At 43.6% G+C, this 13,807-nt stretch overlaps 1 protein-coding gene across 6 annotated transcripts in view; it reads right to left on the minus strand.

Moving 5' to 3' along the window:
• Mettl9 (methyltransferase like 9) overlaps positions 1-6,341 on the minus strand; it is a 38,144-nt gene extending 31,803 nt beyond the window's left edge. For 3 of the 6 annotated variants that reach the window (XM_040755225.1, XM_040755224.1, XM_040755226.1), the window contains exon 1: positions 3,670-4,025. In XM_040755225.1, coding sequence (XP_040611159.1) covers positions 3,670-3,834 — 165 coding nt within the window. In that variant the 5' untranslated portion in view covers positions 3,835-4,025. Of the gene's footprint in view, positions 1-1,523; positions 1,593-3,669; positions 4,026-5,957; positions 6,018-6,314 lie in introns of those variants that run through there. The other 3 variants (XM_040755231.1, XM_040755230.1, XM_040755229.1) reach the window with 3 other exon arrangements.
• Positions 6,342-13,807: the final 7,466 nt, after the last annotated feature.

Below are 13,807 nucleotides of genomic sequence, written 5' to 3' on the forward strand. Positions count from 1 at the left end.
AGGCTGGCACAGCAGTTCTGAGCTTATATAAGAAGGTAAAAATAATAAGTACCAGGTTTATATGAAACTTGTAATTTTAAGTGACCTCTAAATAATTCCAGATATTAAATGTGAAAAGCAAATATAGTTTTTCACCTGAAGAAACCGCCATGGTTTGGAACCAACAAGTTTCATAACAACCTTTCAATCCATCAATTGAGAGGCTGTGGATGACTGTTATTACCAAGGATCTAGTTACAAGGGCCTTGAGGAGCCTTTCAAGTTTCAAAAGCTCCGTAATAGTTCTTTAACTTTAAGCACCAAAACTACACTCAAAGGTTTTTGTTTTCGTTCTGTGTTCTAAGTGGACTGACAATGATGACTGACAACTAGTTCTTGCTACTCTCTCTTTCTCCCCCAATGAATCCATCCTCCCATCCTGGGATTGAGAATTCCACACTGCTGATTAACGAAGCTGGATAATTGAGGAGGGAAAAACAGACTTTTAGGCCAGGCGGTGGTGACGCATACCTTTAATCCCAGCACTCAGGAAGCAGAGGCAGGCGGATCTGTGAGTTCAAGGCTGGGCTGGACCGACAGCCTCCAAAACAATACAGAGAAACCCTGTCTCGTAAAAACCAAAAAAAAAAAAAAAAAAAAAAAAAAAGACTTTTAAAGATATATACTTTTAATAGGTCAGAGAAAATACTGCTGGGTGGTGATTACTTCTTCACCCCGACACACCCACAGTCCATAGCTGAACCAACGTGGTGGCTTTGTTTCAATAAAACTTGATTTAAAGACTCTGACATTTGAATTTCATATGAGAAATTCTCATGTTACAAAATAGTATTGATAACCATTTAAAAACATGAGACTATTCTTATCTCACAGACTAGCCAAGTCAGTGAGACCAGTCTGGCCTGCTGGTCATGTCCCTTCTTCAGAAGTCCTTGCTTCTTGCCAACGTAAAGCATGATCCAGTTCTGAAGCTAGTACAGAGACAAGCCACTCAGTTTTCAAGCTAAGCCCAGTGGAGCCTTGCATCTTCAAGCTCTAACAACTAAACAGCAATTTTTAATGAGTAAACTTTACTCAGATCTCTCTTTTAGCCAAAGAAGCCTGCACCATAAATCACTCATAAAACACCACCAAGAAAACCTGTGCTAAGTATGGTTTAGCCCATAACTCTTCTTTCATGCAACTCCAAAAGAACCAGATGTGGCTGGTCATGGAACCCACACACCCAAATGAACACCAGAAAGCCTCTATAAAACTATTAATTTGAAGGGGAGAAACCATTGAAGTTACTTCACAAGCAACAAAGCTATGCAACAAACCAGGATTCTGGAATATAAAAGAAAGGAACCATGCACTCTGCTGGGATGCAGAAAGGCCAGGCCTCTCAGTCTGTTCACTCATGGTGACTTCTGGGCATACACACCTTCCTCCTCATTTCATCTTCACTCAGACATTTCCTTTTATAACACAAATGTATTCACCTCAAAAACAGCATCTGGCAAGGTTTAGTGGTGCACACTTACAATAATCCCGGTATCCATGAGGCCAAGGTAGGAGGATTGTGACTCTGAAGCCATCCTGAACTGTCACTTCATCCTGAACTGTCACTTCATCCAGAACTGGCAGACCTTGCCAGGTAGTGGTGGCACACAAAACAAAACAAAACAAAACAAAACAAAACAAAACAAAACAAAACAAAATCCTAAAGGCAAGCCAGACATGATGCTGAACACCTGTAATCCTAGCATTCTGGAAGCTAAGGCAGAAAGACTGCCTTGAGTTCAAAGCCAGCCTGGACCGCATAGTAATACTAAAAAAGCCAAAGCTCCAAGGTCCCGACTCAAAATTAAATACATAAATATACAAGGACTATGGCTGTGACTCAGTGGTACAGTGGTTGTCTAGCATGTACAGGTCCTGGGTTTGGTCCTTGGCACCACAGAAATAAATGAATGTATGCGATCAGAAAATGCTCTCTACTGGAAACATGGAGACAGTGTCCACTGCTATCACTCTTCCTGGGCTCTACAGAAACCAATTTTCAGTTTTTAAAATAAGTACAATATTTTAATTTTTTTTAGATTGTGTGTGTGTGTGTGTGTGTGTGTGTGTGTGTGTGTGTGTCCAATCCAATTGGATCCAGAGGTATTCAATATCCTGCTGGAGTTACAAGAGCTGTGTCTGACATGGGTGCTGGGAACTGAACGACACAACTACTGAGCCATCCCATAAGCACCTTTTTTATGAGCACTTAAATCAAGTCGCAGTAATCACAAGTGTTACCAACAACTGGGAGACTGAGCTGTAATTCTTCATCAAACGGAATTATCTTTTTTTTTCTATTCACTCCTTGTTAAAAACGGCATTTTCCAATTCCTTGTTCCACATGAACAAGAGGCATTCTGTTGCCTGTACAATTAACATTGTAATACTTCTATGACACTGAGTCAGCATAAAATAGTCCACGGCGATAAATATAGTTACACAATTTAAGATTGAATACTAAGTTTACATACACTCTTAACAATACCACTAAAGGTCAACTTAAAACACCACAATCACTAGGGGATTTTTTTAGTGTAAACCTAGGATTCCTTCCAAAACAGAAAAAGAGGTCTGAGTATCGACCAACAGTAGAATAGTTTCCGGGATCTGAGTTCCATACTAACATCATAAAAAAATGCATCCCAATAATTACTAAATAAAAACTTAATGCTACTTTTATACATGAAAAGATGAGGTCCAAAATGACACGAGGAATAATTCACTCTTTTATAAAAAGTAAGATGTACTAAACTCTGGCTTTTAAAAGCCCAAAGTTTGTCTAAATTCAAAGGCCTCTTTTCAGTGACTGCAAGGTTAACTGCAAACTACTTACGGTCAAATATGAAATACCACCCTCTTAATTCAACAGCTGGCCCACGCATCCTTCTTTAAGTGGTACAAACAGCTCATGAAACGACCATACAACCGGTAGAATCCCATGGCTCAAGACCCATTAACTACAACAAAAATTCACAGCTGCACAGTTCTGACTTTAAATACCTCTCCCTTTAAAGCTTGCATCCTCCACCTCATCCCAACCATTCTGATCAGCTAACTAAACCCAAGTTTAAAGGACACGTCTCTTAGGCAGAGGGGAAGAGGGTTCCTAGGCTGGGAGCCCAGACCTGTCAAACACATTTTTTAAGTGCTTCGGGGAAAATGTCAGCCGAATGGTTCACGAGGCCGGTTAATTTCTTTATAACCCTTTGTATGTGCAAAGATCCGGCTAGACAAAAAGAGGGACCGGCTTTCGGTTGTTCCTCGGGGGAGAGGAAGGTTGGCCCGGGAGATGGTGGGGACTGTTCTCTGCTCGGGCCCCGGTACCAGCTGGGTGGCCCACCCCGAAGTTGCTCGGAACCTGAGACCGGGCGCGGACGCTGCCGGGGGCCTGGGAACAATGCGGGGTTCCGGGGCGCCCACGCTGGGCCTGGGGAGCGGGGCAGGGGAAGGCGGTCCCCTGCCCGCGCCGCCGAACAAAAGACGCCATGGAGCCAGCGCCCGGGCCGGGAAAAGTTTGTGAGAGGCCGGGGTCGAAGCCCGCGCGCGCCGCCCCGCACAATGGCCCGGCCGAGCGCGGGAAGGCCGAGCGCCACGCCCCCGCTCCGCAGGGCTGCGGCCCAGTACCTGGTGCGTGTCCTTCCCGCCGCCCGCGGACGCCGCCGGCCCGCCGGGGCCGCTCGTCATGTTCACGTACAGGGAGCGGGAGAGCGGGCTCCGCAGCGTCCACATCCTCCGCGCCAGCCACACGGACGCCAGGCTCAGGCACAGCCAGCCCGCCAACAGTCTCATCGGGGGGCCGCGGCCGCCAGCTCGGATCACCGCCGGGCCCAGGCCCAGGAGGAGGAGGAGGAGCCGCCGCCTCCGGCCACCGCCGTCGCCGCCCGAGCTCGAGCCATCGCCGCCAAGTCGCCCGTGCAGCCCCCTTCGGGGCCGAGGCGGGGGGTGGGAGGAGCGGCGGTAGCGCGGCCTTCTCCAGTCCCCCGCGGCCCTTCCCGGTCCAGAACGCCAACGCCTCCAGCTCCAGTTTCCACCCGGAGCACGTACAAATGCAGGAGGGGCGTTCTCCCTGCCCAATGAGCGGAGGCGGGCGGGCCATGGAGGCGGGAGAAAGACTCCCTTTCCGCACGTTCACCGTGGCGGCCGCCTGGGCGCATAATGGCGGAATATCTGGGGAGACTTCCGAAAGGGGTTACTGGAGTCTCGCCACTCCGAGGTGGGGGCCTGCCGGACTTCCGGTCTTTCCTTGCCGTCGTTGTTGCCGGCGGGCCCCCTCGACCACACCCTGGCGGGAACTTGACCTAATCGTTCAGATTGAGTCCCAGGAAAACGGGAACTGAGACACTCTTAGAACCAGGTCCATCGGATAGACTAGCGCTGCCCTTCTTGTTACGGTCTTGACTGTTAATAATTTCCATCTGGGGCCAGAGAGCCTGACGCCCAGTTCCAAACGCCTCCGGCCCCAGATGGGAATTAACAGCTGTTAAAGCAGAGAGAATCCAGAGGGAAAGGATCCCACCGCTGCTCCCGGCCCCAGCACTCCCAAGCTGGGGAGCTGCTGTCGCACGTTTCCTTTCGTGAAGCCCTCGTGAGTGAAAGCTCTGTCTTTGTTGCAAGCTGATGCTGCTGGAGCACCCAACGAAACAATGGAAAATAACACCATGTTCAACATCGAAGGCCACAAGTTAGCCCCTGACTGTCAGATGTCCTTGGGCTAACAAAAGTTGTACCCAGCGCTCTTAAAGTGAGCTCAGGTCTCAGAGAGTTAGCCGGATGTTTCCTTGATCATTTATAGCAGGAAGAAACCTAACAATGTTTCCAAATTGAAAGGTCAGGAGGAGTTCCTGTGTCTCAACTTCCTGCTGCTGTCAACTGAGAGTGACATTATTTCCTAGGCCTGCTACTCACACCTTCCTAGGTTTGTTGGAGCATGATTTTCATTTGACAGTGGCAAAGATTCTGTACATTAATTTTAGCTTAAAACAAATTCGTCTTTTCATTAATTTCATGTTACACTGAAGACATTTCCATTTATGAAATAGTGATCCACTGATGAGAAATAAATCATTTCTTAAACATGTTAGGTGCTAAAGAATTTCTACTTGTCACCTTCCCTTAATAAGGATATTTCGTTACCTAATGTGCATAGACTACAACAACAAAAATTCAAGGATAGCCGGGTGGTGGTGGTGGTGGTGGCACACACCTTTAATCCCAGAACTCCGGGGCAGAGGCAGGCCTGGTCTACAAGTGCTAGTTCCAGGACAGCCTCCAAAACCACAGAAAAACCCTGTCTCGGGAAAAAAAAAAATCAAGGATAAATATGAGGGTATACTTTGTAATCTCTCATTCTAGTATATTCCCTGACATCTCCCTGATGAGTGTAAAACCAAAAGACTATGCTTTACTAAATTGAGCTCAACCTTCTAGTAGTCCTAGTTCAGCATACTTAAAAGGAACTATAGTAGTGAGTGCAATTAACTGTACTGCATCACCTCTTTGAATTCCAATAAAGCTCTTCTATACCAAAACAAAGTGTTCTTCTTTTCTAAGTAAAGGGGAGATGCAAGCAACAGGAGTGTATAAACAGGCATACTTCATTTCTGAAGACAAATGATACAGAAAACCATGCCGTAACAGATTAAGCTTGCCTAACCACAATTCTAAGACCTCAAAATGTGTCATATAAACAAGAAGCAAGGATACATCTGGTAAGATCTGAAGAATTTAGGGTCATCTAACAGCTAAGAGAAACCTAGCAAATTTTGCTTTAGCAGCTCACCTAGAAAAAAATGAATTGCCCTCACATTCAAACTATTCTATAGTCATAAACTGCTCATGTAGTTGTTATTTACATTTAGGAAGCACGGCGAGAAATCAAAGCACAGCATAATTTTAAAAGTTTGACAGCAAACCTTCTCATAGAAGGTGGCATCCCAGCTCCTGGTTGTTTTATCCATCCAAGAAGCCTTGCTGTTTCTCGCCTGGTTGTTTTATCCATCCAAGAAGCCTTGCTGTTTGTCTTCCCAGCCTCTTGAATTACAAATCAGGAGGAAGGAAAACTGCAAGAGTAAATATACTAAGCAGAAGTTCAGATTGCCTTCTGGGACGGCCCCTTACTAGGATGTCACTGCTGTACATTAAAACCTCAGATATCCATAATGAGAATAGGAAGAGGCAAGGTTAATACAAAAACAAAAAACAAAACATGAGCCAATATCCTTTCCAATGTGGCTTTGAAATGCAATTAGTGATATTCAAGAGTCACATACCTGCTGTCTCATGCTTGTTCACCTCTAGCCTGGGTTTCTATTCTATCACCAGAAATTGTGGCTGGATTACATTCCAACTATCCAGGCAAGGGGCTTGTTTCTTAAACAGTAGTCCCTTCCCCCCCCCCCACCTCTTCCCTCCCCTCCCCCTCCCTTTCCCCTCCTCTCTCTAGCCCTCCTCACCTTTTAATCCGTTCATGTTATATAGGCTAGGCTGGCCTTGAACTCACAATCATCCTACCTATGCCTCACAAACACAGGGATCACAAGCCGGAGCTGCCACGCCTAGCTTCACATTTGCTTTTCAATTTCAAAGTCCAACGTGAAGAAAACCCACAGGAAAAGAGAGAGAGACTTGGATTTACAGAAGACATAGAACCACTGTAGCCTCCATGTGGAGCTAATGATCTAAAATGACTCTTGTTTTGTCAGTTTTCTAGTTTTTTTGGTTGGTTGGTTTTTGTTTTTTTGTTTTTGTTTTTGTTTTTTTTTGTTTTTTGGTTTTTTGAGACAGGGTTTCTCTATAGTTTTTGGAGACTGTCCTGGAACTCTCTTTGAAGACCAGACTGATCTCGAACTCACAGAGATCTGCTTGCCTCTGCCTCCCGAGTGCTGGGATTAAAAGGCGTGCGCCACCACTGCCCAGCAAATGTTTTGTCAGATTTTTGTGTATGCAGATATATGTGTGTACATGCGGAAGCTGGAAGTTGACTTTAGGTGTCCCCTGCTATCATTCTCTATCTTTTTTTTTTTTTTTTTTGAGACAGGGTCTGTCATTGAAGCCAGCACACATGAATTAGATAGACCAGGCTGACTGACCAGCTCCAGTGATCTGCCTTATTCGCCCCCCCATCTGACACACACACAGTAGTAGGGTTATATACACACATTCACTACCATACCTTCAATGCTCGGAGTCTGAATTCAGGTCCTTATCTTGTGCAGAAGTCACTTTACCCACAAAGGCATCTCTCCCGTCATAGACAAATGTTCTTAAGCTTCTTAATAATATTTGGTACACCTTCAGGGAAAGGTATGTTTGGCCCAAATTTTGTTGTTGTTGCTGCTCTTGTTTTAAGACAAGGTTTATCTATGTAGCCCTGGCTGTCCTGGAACTCACTCTGTAGACCAGGCTGGCCTCAAACTCTGAAATCTACCTGCATCTGCCTCCCAAGTGCTGGAATTAAAGGCATGTGCTACCACCACCTGGCTTATGATTCAGATCTTAAATATCTCCCTAAAGTCCATGTGCTAAAATGTCCTTCACCAGCCTGTGGTGTGACTGGGAGACAGGCAATAGAACCTTTTAGAAATGGGTCCTGGAAGGAAGTTAGGCCAGTAGTATGTGCTTGTACGTGTGTGTGCGTGTGTGTGTGTGTGTGTGTGTGTGTGTGTGTGTGTGTGTGTGTGTGTGTGTGTGTGTGAACGAGAGTGCATGCATGGGCATGAGCACTTATTTCTATCCTCTTCTTCTCTTTCTCTCTTCCTCCCTCCCTCTTTTCTTACCTTTCTCTCTCTTTCTCTCCCCCTCTCCAACCTCCCTCCCTAGCAGTCATTAGGTTAGCAATTTTGCTCTCCACACTCCTCATCATGGTGCACTAACCACAAAACATCAAGCTAAGTGTCCAGGGATTAAAATAAACCTTTTCCTCTATTGACTTCCTTAATTCTCTTGTCACAAGAATGGGACAATGACTAACATGGAATTCAACCTTTTTTAATTATAAATAGTAAGTGTGACAGGTTATTATTTTTCTAGAAACTTTAGTCATTTTCAGTGGAATTATTCTTTTTTTTTTTTTTTTTTTTTTTTTTGGTTTTTCGAGACAGAGTTTCTCTGTATTGTTTTGGAGGCTGTCCTGGAACTCGCTCTGTAGACCAGGCTGGCCTCGAACTCACAGAGATACGCCTGCCTCTGCCTCCCGAGTGCTGGGATTAAAGGCGTGCGCCACCAATGCCCGGCCAGAAAATATTTTCTTAAAACACAGAATGATAATTTCTTTGAACTACCATGCCTGGAATGTTCTCACAGTTATGCTAGTGTTTTGAATGTTTGTTCTCTGTTTGATGATACTATTTGTGGTAGGGGTTGGTGAAGGCAAGATTTAAATGAGTCCACAAGACCCAAGATACATGATAAACAGGTATTTATTAGGTAAGCACTTACACGAATAATGGTAAATAACTGCTGTGGTCTTCCTGTTCCAGAAGATGCGTCTCTGCCCTTTTAATGCTTTCACCACAACCCAAAAGAGCAAGCCAGCTGCTCCTCTTCCTTATAAGGGGTCACGTCTGAACCTGAAACCACACCCATAGGATGTGGTCATGACCGCAAGTTCACTGGTATAGCAAGATGCCACTACAGGTTGGTTGGGTAATGATGACTATGAAACCTCTGAGATAGGACATGGCTAGCAGAAGTAGAATTACAGCCAGTCCTCTGAAGGTATAGACTAGCCCTAATTTATGTCTAACTCTTTGCTTCCTGGTCAGCCACAATGTGAACAACCAATCACCGCCTCAAGCTTATGCCACATGCCTTTTCTGGCATGATAGGCTGAAACCATGATTCAAAATAAACCTACCCTCCATTACACTATTGCTGTCATATGTTTTGTCATAAAAATGAGCAAAATATTGTAATGTCTAATCTCATGAAATTTTATCCTGAAGATGTGAGCAAGGGGTGAGGAATACAAAATTCAAAACCATGAAATAGTCAAACAAAATCACAAATTGAGACAGAAAAATCAAGTTACCCACTTCTCAGAGATGCTTGTCTCTCCAGTAAGAAAGTCTCCTGCCTCAGGCCAGGCATTGGTAGCGCACGCTTTTAATCCCAGCACTCAGGAGGCAGAGGCCAGCCTGTGAGTTTGAGGCCAGCCTGGTCTACTGAGCAAGTTCCAGAACAGCCTCCAAAGACACAGAGAAAAACCTGTCTCAGAAAAAAAAAAGGAAAGAAAGAAAAAGAAAGTCTCCTGCCTCTCTGATTTATATGACTTTCCCCACCTGGTTGTCTTTTTGCCTCTGTAGCGGGCATGATGCTTCACCTATTTCAAGAACACTCTGAACTGGCGTAGCCCCTCCTCCAAATGGCAATCTCATGCTTATCTCAGTTTATGTCAGCAATGTTAGTAAAAGGACAAAGAAGGGAAACTTCCACATGCTCAGTAATATTTGCTGAGCACACCAGCATGCCAGGCCTTGCACTAGAAAGCTAGAGCTCAAAACAAGCATAGCAATTCAGATCCCTCAAGCTTCCTGTCTAGTGTGGAGGTGGACCCAACTGGCAACCATGAAATGAGTGGGTAATTACAAAATGCTGAGTACTAAAATTGAATTGTATATTGTTGGAAAGCCTTAGGAAAAAAACACAGTCTGACTGGGAGTAGGAAGCAGGGCTCTTCAGGACAAGCCGCGCTACAGAAGTGTGGCTTTGTGACTTTTCCTTTGATATCCTCTAAGCTGCCAAATTGCCCAAGTTCCTGCTGTGCTATAGGTGCACCCAGAGTGACTACAGAAATGGGGGGTTTCTCAGAACCTTTTAGAATGTGAGCAATCATGGTCATAGAGTTTTGAAGAAAACTATAAAGGTTAGCACCATGTCCTACAGTCAGTCAGCAATCAAATGATGATTTTTATTAAAGCATCTGAAATCAAGCCCCTATCCTTAGAGAAGGCCTTTAAGCAGTCCCAGGGACATGCTACCATTTCAATTTCACCACCTACAAGAAGAGTTCACTAAGATATCTATCAACAATACTCAGGCAAATTGCAGGTCATGCCAAATAGATCAGTAAAATTCTGTATGTATGTATGTATGTATCAGTAAAATACTATATGTATATTGTGCTACCCATTACCCCCTTAAGGATGGCTTCTCCATTATATGAATGGCTTCAATTTAATGGGTCATAAATAAATTCATTCTGATGGTGATACAACTTGTGTCAAGTGTTCCATATTTTAACTTTAAAGAGAAGGTACATGACCATTTTCAAAAAGGAGAATAAGTAGGAGGAGAATTTTTATTACATTATATTATTATTATTTCAGGCTGAATAAATGGCTCAGCAGAGAAGTACTTGCCATCAAGCCTGGAATTCTGAGTTTATCCCCCAAGGACCCACATGGCAGAAGAAGAGAACCAACTTCTGCAAGTTGTCCTCTGACCTCCACATGTATGTCATAGTACATATACACAGGCTTAAGACACATGCATAAGCAGAATAAAGGTTTTTTAAAATATGTGTTTATTTATTTTACATATATGAGTGACCTGTCTTCATGTACACCAGAAGAGGGAATCAGATTCCATTACAAATGATGGTGAGCCACCGTGTGGTTGTTGGAAATTGAACTTGGAACCTCTGAACCAGGAACAGTGCTCTTAACTGCTGAGCTATTTCTCCAGCCCCCAAATAAAGGTTGTTTTATTTTTAAGAGAGAACATTTGCATATGTAACCCTTATCACCATCCATCACTACAATTTTTCATGCTCAAACCAAAACTCTCTAGCTGTTGACCATTCACTTGACATCTTTCCTCCCTCACACCTCGACAACTGCCATTCTACTTTCTATCTCTAGAAATTTGATTCCAAGTACCTCACATAAATGATATCAAGGTGTTCTTCTACGGATGGCATCTTACTCGGTATAATGTACTTATAACTTATCTATACTGTAGCATGTGTCAGAATGTCATTCCTAAGGCTAAGAAAAATTCATACACAAATATGTATATATGCATTTGAATAAACATTTGTTTATCCATTCATCTGTCAGATTCCCTACTCCAGGCCAATTTATCCTGCCCCATCCCATCTTTATCATCAAAAACAAATGGATATTTGCACCAGGACACGGGCGACCCAAAGTCTACTTACTTCCATTATACTTTTCACATGCTCAAGGAAAATCTATAACCTAAACAATTGTATTTGTATAAATGGTAATGAGGGACTGGGGACATGGCTCAGTTGGTAAACTGTTTGCCTTGAAGCATAAGGATCTGAGTTTAATCCTTAGGACACACATAAAAAGCCGGGCACAGCAGTACATGCTTTGGATCCAGCACCAGGAAAGCTGATGATCCCTGAGGTTTACCTACCAGCTAGGCTAATTGAAATGACTAGCTTCAGGTACAACAAGGGATTCTGTGTCAGACAGACAGACAGACAGACAGACAGACAGACATAGATGAAAAGTGGCAAGTAATGGAAAAAAACACTCAATACTGACCCCTGGCCTCCATGAATACACAAACGCATGCATGTGCACCCTCACACACATGTACACGCACATCCATACAAGTGGTAGTTAATAAAACCATTCATACACAAATGTATAGGATAGCATGCTTGCTTTCATTAGTGAATCATGAATCCTTGACCATTTCCTCAAATTCTAATATAAAGGTATCTGCACTTACACAATCCACAAGAAAAGTGGTAAAGTGTTTCCCCACATACCTTGAAAATAAGTCTTACCATTTCAGAGTTCCATAACAACTCCATAATCAACTCCAAATAGTACATAACTGTGACCAAGTTTACAAGTAGAGATGGTGTTATTATAAGAACTCTATAGGACAAATTATCAGCTTCTTATGATACAAAATAACATCCTTTGCCTTTGTCATTCATGCCTATCACGTACAGGCACACATGCATGCATACTCCAGTCCATTGTGAAGCATCCAGGAAGAACTCAAGACATGAACAGAAAAAGATAGATTTCTGCCTCAGTGAATTCTTTATCTAGGTCACAGCCTACTCATCCAGAAAGAGAGTCCCTTCCCACATTGCAGCGTGGGTACCACCTGCCACTTAAAACAGAGACAGCATGTACTTGGTGCGGGGCATAGTGCTGGGTGTCTTATGTCTTTTTTTTTAATCCTCATAACTCTGGTGAAATTGTTCCTCCTATTCCCACCTTTTTGTTGCATCAACCTACAAGGCACCACAAGTTTCCTCTGCAAAAGGGGTAAGGCAAGATTTTTTTTCTTTTTTCTTTTTATTTAGGTTAAAAACAATCTTGTTTCACATATCATTCCCAGGAGGGTGAGGCACTCCATGGTGGATCTCCAGTAACTGTCATTTCATCCAGGGCAGGGCCTAGGCCCTCCCCCAAGAGTCCTGGCTGAGAGAGCCTCCCATATTGTGGCATGGGCACTCAAAGTCTATTTGTACGCCAGGGGTAAATACTACCCAAGGCCCCATAGATTACCTAGGCCTCCTCACTGACACCCACATTCAGGGGGTCTGGGTCAGTCCCATGCTTTCCACACAGCCATCAATCTGGAGTCCAATAGCTCCCCCTTGTTCAGGTCAGCTGTTTCTGTGGGTTAAACCAGCCCACTCTTAACTCCCTTGCCCATCAGTTCTCTCTTTCTGACACTGGATTCCAGGAGTTCAGTTCAGTGTTTGTCTGTGGGTATCTGGTAAGGCAAGATTTTAAACCTGGCAGTCTTACAGAATTCCTTCATCCCCTCAATGCTCTGCTGCCTCCTAGTGCTTGTGGACAGGCCCCCGCATGCTAGCACCACTCTGGTGTTGGTTAAAATGCAGGTTTGCAGAATTCTCCCAGGTGTGCTACTTCAGTATTCTATAAACATGGAGCTTTCAATATGGTTCACAAAGAGAAGACAGAGGGAGGATTTTCAACAGAAACAATGACGACCTAACAAAACATATCTGAGAGTCATGAGGTATGTAATACCGTCTGCTGTGGTAATCCAGAAGAAAAAGCATTATTTCCTGATGGCATCTGTGAAACAGCAGCAAGGTAACTTTCTAAGAGAACAAGTGCTACCATCAACTTTGTGTTTTTAAAGATAACTTGCCATCTTTGGTGTATAATTCATGAATATTGACATATGCAATTGTGTGACCACCACCAAAAGTAAGATACAAAATACCCCCTAACCTAAAAAAAAAAAAAAAACCTGTGCCCCTTTGCAATCAACATCCAACTCCAGGCTATAGCAGCCACTTCTGTGTCTTCTGCACTGACATGCTTGCCTTTTCCAGGATATCCTGCAAATTGAATCATACATCACATAGTTTTTTGTATCTGGCTTCTTGCATTAGCTTACTGTACTTGACATCTGGTAAATATCCTTTCTATTGCTGCATAGTGATCCAAGATGTAGATGTACCAAATCATATATCAATTTACCAGCCAGGGGGGCATTTCATTTGGGTTGTTTCCGTTATTTTTTGGATATATGAATGAGGCCACTATGAGGATTTACATATGTGTTGTGTGTGAACATGAATTTTTATTTCTCTTGGGCAAGTTAATAGTGAGATTTCTAGATCAAATGTGAAACGTGGCTTCCTCACAAGAAAAGCTCTCATTTTTCAAAGCACCTATATCATCTTAATTCATACCTAGAATGTGTGTGTTGGGAAAAGTCAAATCCTTCTCAGCATTTGGTTTATTGTCTGTTTTTATTTCAGCCATTCTCGTTCTTACACCATGATATC

The sequence above is a fragment of the Mesocricetus auratus genome, unplaced genomic scaffold, assembly GCF_017639785.1.
Source record: "Mesocricetus auratus isolate SY011 unplaced genomic scaffold, BCM_Maur_2.0 Super-Scaffold_4256, whole genome shotgun sequence".
Lineage (NCBI taxonomy): Eukaryota > Metazoa > Chordata > Mammalia > Rodentia > Cricetidae > Mesocricetus > Mesocricetus auratus.